General features: G+C 42.9%; 1 protein-coding gene across 1 annotated transcript; it reads left to right on the top strand.

The window, feature by feature from the left end:
* The first annotated feature begins 1,428 nt into the window (after nucleotides 1-1,428).
* On the top strand, nucleotides 1,429-2,034 carry LOC146020657 (taste receptor type 2 member 41-like). The gene has a single exon (XM_083153931.1). The coding sequence runs from the start codon at nucleotides 1,429-1,431 to the stop codon at nucleotides 2,032-2,034; it is 606 nt and encodes a 201-aa protein (XP_083010057.1).
* Nucleotides 2,035-7,388: the final 5,354 nt, after the last annotated feature.

Here is a 7,388-nt window from a genome sequence, read left to right as displayed (position 1 = left end):
AGTATAGTGTGAGTGAGGATGGTGCCACAGTACACATCGTGTCCTGACCCAAGGCAGCCATCCCTGTAAATCACCGCCTCACGCTCGTGGACCGTGAGCTCCTGTTGGCTCGCGGTCCAGCGTAGAAAAGCAACTGACAGGACGGGCTAAGGTGAGCGGTGCAGGGCGGTATTAGAGAGTCAGCACACCCGATCTCAGCGACCTGTACCTCTGGGCGCACACGCACGGAGGGACCGCTGATGGCGTCGCCTGGGCCAGCATAAGGTACGGCAGCACACAGGCAGCAAGGGGACATGGGAGACGGACACACCACCAGCAGGATGTACCTGGCCCTGACGAACCAGGAGAAGTGGGCGGTGACCAAGGTTCGGTCCAATCCCACTTGGCAATGAGCATGAAGCCCCTAGCATCAAGCAAGAACCCCCTAGCAATGAGCATGTAGGTAAGTGGCACTTATGTGTCAAATATGTAATGGGCATTACGTTGTTATATAGTATGTAATGGGCATCATGATGTGTGGCACAATGTGTAATGGGCGTTATGGACTTATGTATAATTGGCATTGCGGCGTGTGGCTTTATGTGTAATGGGTATTATGGAGTTTGCTAAAATGTGTAATGGGCATTATGGTGTGTGGTATAATGTTTAATTGCACGCCCCTTTTTGTGATGCCACGCATCTTTTTGATGTGACCACGCCTCCTTTTTACCGCACGGCTTCGCCGCGCAATAGTCACGGATGCAAAGGGATTTAGTCTGGGACCACCCATTACCATTTTTCTAGATTCGCCTATGGCCACACATGGTGGTACCCCTGGACTGGAAGGGACACACGGTAAACAGATGTGTCCATTTATAGCTTTCCTGCGATATGTACATGTCATTTTTATTTTTATCCAGCACACAGTATCAGTTACCCAGATATAATACTAAATAATTCCTGTCACAGCTTCCTCTCCTCCCATTGCTTCAGTGTCATGGAGGACACAAATCAGTATATACACCGGGAAACCAGATACAGGACAGATTTGCATCTCCGCCCCTGCTCCGTGCTCCCTCTGCCCGGCATGTAATCACTACACCACTGGCACAGGTACCATCTGCTGTCATTATATCACTAAGGGAACCAGGACAGGTTGCCCGTCTGTGCAGAATGCTGGTGTCTGTGCAGATTGTGATAGACATTGTTTTATCTATAATTGGGATACATGGAATCATCATGAACTCCGCCATCCTCTCTGTGTACATCAGACTCTGGGGAACGATCACTAGTCCTGGTGCCAGTGACCCAATCCTGCTCTCTATGGCTCTCACCAACGTCCTTATGATGTGCACTATGTTGTTGAACTATTACTTTTATCATTTTCACAGTCAATTGAACATAGAAATGTTATTTTTTATGTTTTACACACTGTATGTCCTGTACAATATGATACTGTGGAACACGGCCTGGCTCTCCATCTGCTACTGTGTGAAGCTCGTCGCCATTACCCACCGGATCTTCCTCTGGGTGAAAAGGTGGTTCCCCTCTTCTGTTACCAAACTGCTCATAGAATCAGCCATAGGGTCAGTCCTGGTGAATTTGCCCTTCTTCTGGAAAGCTCAGATAAGATTTTTGCAGGATACAAATACAACTGATGGGCTAATGCATTTTGTAATGAAGGTGGATGTTCCTTATGGTGTTTCTAATATGATGCTCAGTTACACCCTGCCCTTCACCCTGACTCTCACCTGTATTGGGCTCAGTGTGACGTCTCTCCTGCACCATGTCTGGAGGATCCGGCAGAACATGTCCCAGGTCACCTCATCCCCCCAGGACCAGGCGCTTGTTCGGGCGGCTGTGACAATGACGCTGCGTGTGATGTTGGACCTGATCTTCCTTGTTATCCTTACATTCATACTTGTGGAGTTCAACATGAGTCAGGTGGCACAAACATTATTCTGGCTGGTTCTCTTCTTATATCCATCATTGCAACCTCTCATACTAATCTATGGGAACCCCAAATTACAGAGAAGTATCTTCAGACGAGAATAGGCCTCATCGTCATTAGATAACACAGAGGACGTGTAGCTGGGTATCAGGCAGTGATCTCATCTTACTGACATCCTTACTAGCATCAAGATTTTTTTTTAATTTCTTCTGGAACACAAAATACAGTACACCTAGCAAGTACCCCTGGCATTTTAGAAAGGGGATGTCCCCTTGTGGGGCAGTGGGCCAGTCCATTCCTCTTTATACAGTATGTCTTCCTCTGCTCCTGTTATAGCACTACATGATGATTTGGCATGTCCCAATTTCCTGCAGAAGGCTTCAGAGTGCAAACGTTCCATTATGGCTGTGCCCCATCACTGAGCAATAGCCACCAAGCACACAACTGTAGCTATGAAATGAGGAGAACGTACCACTACGGCACGAGCCATCCCCAACATTAGGGGGATAATAACTGCACTTAGCTTCATGTTTCAATCAGGGAAGATGCACTAAGCTGCAAAGGAAGAATTAATAATGTATAGTCCTATAATCGCTACGGGGCAGATGTAAGCATCTATAGAATGGGCCCAATGTAGATGGACACCTCAGAGTTTATTAACTAACTAAACATGGCGTGGTCACACGATGCCACCTATACATCAAGCCCCTGTGTCAGACCTCTGCCCTGCTAGAACCCCAGGTCACCTGTAGATGCTGCTACCGTGAGCTGGAGACATCTGGGAGCAGCAACACCTCCACCATGATGCAGTGGCTGCACAAGCTAACAACACGGGTCTACAAAGTGCTGAACCACCACTTGTCTAAGTCTTCTATACTCACTACCAAATCCCAAGCTGTATCTGGGTGCCACAACAAGAGCTGCTGGTCACTAGCTCCATGGTTCCAGTATTCATGGCCAAGAGTAACATACAATCCAAATGTACAGTCATAGACACAGGCTGTAGTGGTGTAACGCACAGTGATACTGGACAATGGGGGCGGTGGAAATGTATTCTGGGAAATGATGCTTGCTGAGATTCATGCGTAAGACCCTGACTGTCCTGTGCACAGGCCTGACCTCAGACCCATCAAACACCTTAGGGTGGAGTATACCAGCAGTTTTGAGCCAGGCCTTATTGCTGTTCCACCCGGTTACTGTTATCTGTAGATGAAGGACTTTTAGCAGTACCTAGGATCTCTCGTATTTCATCTGGGGGTCGAGCTTTTAGCCATGCAGCTCCGACTTTATGGAACTCACTTCCCCGCACAGTTTGAGAGGCCCCCACTCTAGAATGCTTCAAAAACAGACTCAAGACTTTCCTGTTTACTCAAGCATTTCCATAACTCCCTTCAGTCTCTCCATGCTCTCTGTAGTTTCTGAAAAACATTTCTGTACTTCATTGTTCCTGTACTGTATTATGACATCCCATGTGAAATACAACTCACATCTTAGTAAATTCCCCCCTCTGTCTTTTAAGCTCCTTGAGTCCTATTGAACAAAGAGCGCTGTATATATAAAATTATTATTATTATTATTATTATTATTATTATTATTATTATTATTATTATTATTATTATATGAGGAGGGGAAGATGTGTACTAGCTTTCTATAGCACCTCTTTCTGCTAATCACATACTGGACTAGCAGTCACATAGGCACCAAGCACACACTGTGGCAATCACCAGCTTTGCACTGCTTCTAGAGCAGCGGTTCTCAAACTGTAGGTCCTGACCCCAAAGTGGGTCCTCACCATCTCCACATGCCTATGCCTAGTGACTCTGCCTGAGATACGAGGAGTCATCAGGAAGCTCCGCCCCCACTCTAGTGCTCTACCTCTCCTGCCCCACCCAGAAACCTCAGCTACTGCCACTACCACCAGCAGGCTTCACTCCTGTCTCCCTCATCTACATGCAGATATCCATTGGGGGGGGGCAGATGGCAGCAAGAGCACCATTTGGTCCTGGGGCTTATGAGCTGTCAGAAGCACACAGTTAAAACAGGCAGCCTGTATTCAGACTCTGTGAATAACCTCTTGTAAGTAAGTGCAGCTTGAGGTGGTGGATCCCATCCATGGGCACCAGGAGGGGCAGTTCTGGGAAACGGGAGAATGAGCAGATAACTGAGCACATATGTTATGGTGTATGCCTTTGGAGGGGGGAGCAGGGGAAAATTCAAAAGTAAACACCCAGTGCAAACCTCCCCCATCCCCCTGTCACCCTCTCCTATACTATCACCCACTTTCTCCCTATTCCATCTCTATTACCTACTGCCTCCCTCTTCTATCCTGCATTACCACCTGCATGGCAAATATTCAACCCTGGAAACCAGTGGTGGACTTGGGCACTAATGTACCTTTTGTTTTTATGATTTTTGAAAATCAAGAAATATAAAAATATATATATATATATAATAAGCCGCAGTTTTCTAATTGCACTAGTGTCAGTGCAAAACAAGTGTCAGGACCAGGGCCAGGTGTAATCCTGGATCAAGAACTTACACGATAAAGTACCAATTATCCAAAAGGAAAAGGGAAAACTGGTACAAGAGAAAAGAGAGAAAATGTATGTCCTTTATATGGTGCACCTAAATCATTAAAATGTAATTTTTATTAAGTAATTGTAAAAATGGCTGCGAAATATAAAACACACATTCAACACAAAGTGATATAAAGACACAACAAAGAAAATTTAGTGTTTAAAAGAAGGTGGCAAGCAGGTGGCACACTGTAATGAACACTTGTAATTCACACAGTCTCAATGACTGTTTTTTGTTAACTTGCATTACTGTGGTGTATAATTTGTTGTGTTCAAACGTATTTCCCTTAATAATGGCTAAATAGCCTGGGAGTTATTTGCCATGTTTTAAACATTATGGGGGAAATTTACTAAAGGAAATTTGTAAATAATAGGTGTAAAAATAGGTGTATTTGTATCCAGAAATAAACTTATTTTTGACATTTACTATCCCAAAAATACGGCAATTCGTATTCGTATTGATGTGCTATCAATACGAATACGAACTACGGTATTTTCGGGATAGTAAATGTCAAAAATAGGTGTATTTCTAGATACAAATACACCTATTTTTTACAAATTTCCTTTAGTAAATTTCCCCCCATATATCATATTTTATTGCAGAGGAAAACTTGTAACAATCTGTTGCAAGTGCTGGGTTTGAAGAGTGTCAGTTTAAATAGGTGTATTATGGATTTCAGTCTCTAAATTTTCATTTAATTGGTAGAAGGTAGACTGATATCAAAATACAATTAAAGGTTAATTTTTCCTGCTCCTGTTGGCGTTCTCCACAGAGCTACATATTGTGGTGAGAGAATGGCTTTAACAATGTAGCAAGCCGTATAAATGGATGACGATATCCTGTTGTAGCGGTCACTGGCAAACGTCCCACAATCTCTGTGGAACGAAGAAGGGTCTCGACGGCGCTGAACAAGTATGTCTCTCGGAATGTATGTTGCTCGTGATGTAGGGCAAAGAATATATGAAAAAAACGTGTTAGATTTTTCAAAAAACGGGGTGTTTAAATAAACCACTTAGTAGAGGAATTCGTACCCAGACTCACAGGGTAGGGGTGTGGTAAAAGTGTATAAAGGTATCTTTAAAGGGGTCCACCCGTGCAGATAGAAAATAGCTGGAGTACCAAGATAATGGAACAGTGTCCAAGATGGCGTACCGTACTCACTGTATATACAGGAGCTTGACGTGTATAAAGGTATCTTTGGTCACACACACAATACAAAAATATATCCAGAGATTGCAGATGCCTACCGTACTCACTAGGTGGGTAGGTGGGATACACATATAAAGGTTTCTTTTGGATGTAGCCGGATCTCTCAGATCTTTATCAACCCCATCCCAGGGGTATATGGTGTATAAAAGAAAGGAGGACCGGTCTCAATAAAAGATTTATTGTAGGTACACCTGATATGTGGCCAATTGGCCAATAGCCACACACAGAAAGTCCAATGCAATAAAAACAAAGATAAAAGATAAAAACTCACTTCTCTGCCAACATGTTTCGGCTGTCACAGCAGCCTTTTTCAAGGTAGAGAGTGAGTGAACAGGCAGTGGTTAAATAGGGTATGGAGAAAGCACTTCCGGGTTAATGTAATTAGACTTAGAAACTCAAAGAAGAGTGCAATAACATATATAAATATAGTCCAGTAATGTCGCTATAATAGCGGACAAACTGGGGAGAACTATCATGAAACGTATAATATTAAATAGGCTATAAACAATACGTTTCCCCGCAGTGGAACGCATATTAGCGTAAGGCTTCCGCGATTTGGAACGCAAAAACCGGAAGTGTCGTATAGACCACATGACTTCCGGCTAATTCAGACGCTCGGGGCATACAGAACCCCGGTCTGTGAAGTACACAGCCGGAAGCTTGAGATTGCGCTCACGTGGGGCTGCAATATTAAGCAGCACCGATGGCTCTAATAGCCGGATGGTTTATATCAATACACCGCGTAACACTTCCGGTCTGTGGAACGCACAGCCGGAAGTAAGATAACGCTGTGGACATAAATAATGGCAACTTTATAATAAAAATAGTGCATCATAAAATTCAACTAGAATAGGAATATAGTGACTGATAAAGCATCCTATATAAATATGAGGATTAATGGGATAATTACTGAAAATCCTCATTCAAAAATATGCTTTCTCCATTAACATCATATACATGTACAAAAAATATACAAAAGTACAAAAATACAAAAAGTGCAAATGACATATTAATAACAGAATCAATAGATTAAAAAATCTTTAAAATATTTACAAAAAACATTTCAATTCAAAATCGTGGTTTAGGCCACCAGGGGATAGAGTGGACAAATTAAAAATCCAACGCATCTCGGTTTGTGCAAGGCGAACATCCCTATTGTTATATCTCCAGTTGGTTTTAACCATCTCCAACCCCCAAAAGCCAGTAATAGACTTGGTGGAGCTATTATGCATTTCTAAAAAATGCTGTGAGAAAGGATGTTCTTTAAAACCTTTTTTTATATTCCGAACATGTTCGGCGAGACAAACTTTAAGACTTCTTTTAGTCTTGCCGATATACAATTTATCACAGGAACATCTGATGGCATAAACCACGTAATTTGAATTACAAGTAATAAATTGTTTTGGCTTAACAACAGTGTGATTCAGTTCAATTGCTGTAAATTTTCAAGTAGATGATGGACATGATTTACACATGGCACAGTCACCACAGCGGTGAAAGCCGTTATTACGTGTCGAAATAACATTTTGTTCTATAAATGCACTTTTCACTAATTTATCCCTAAGACTTGCAGCTCGTCTGTACACAAATTTGAGTTTACTGGGCAAGATATTAGCTAGAACCGGATCCTCTAATAGAAGTTTCCAGTTACGTTTAAAAACCTGCTCAATGG

This window comes from Crinia signifera, chromosome 7 (assembly GCF_055691185.1).
Source record: "Crinia signifera chromosome 7, ASM5569118v1, whole genome shotgun sequence".
Lineage (NCBI taxonomy): Eukaryota > Metazoa > Chordata > Amphibia > Anura > Myobatrachidae > Crinia > Crinia signifera.
The sequence above is the reverse complement of the archived record's forward strand: the minus strand, read 5'-3'. Positions and strand labels throughout refer to the sequence as shown.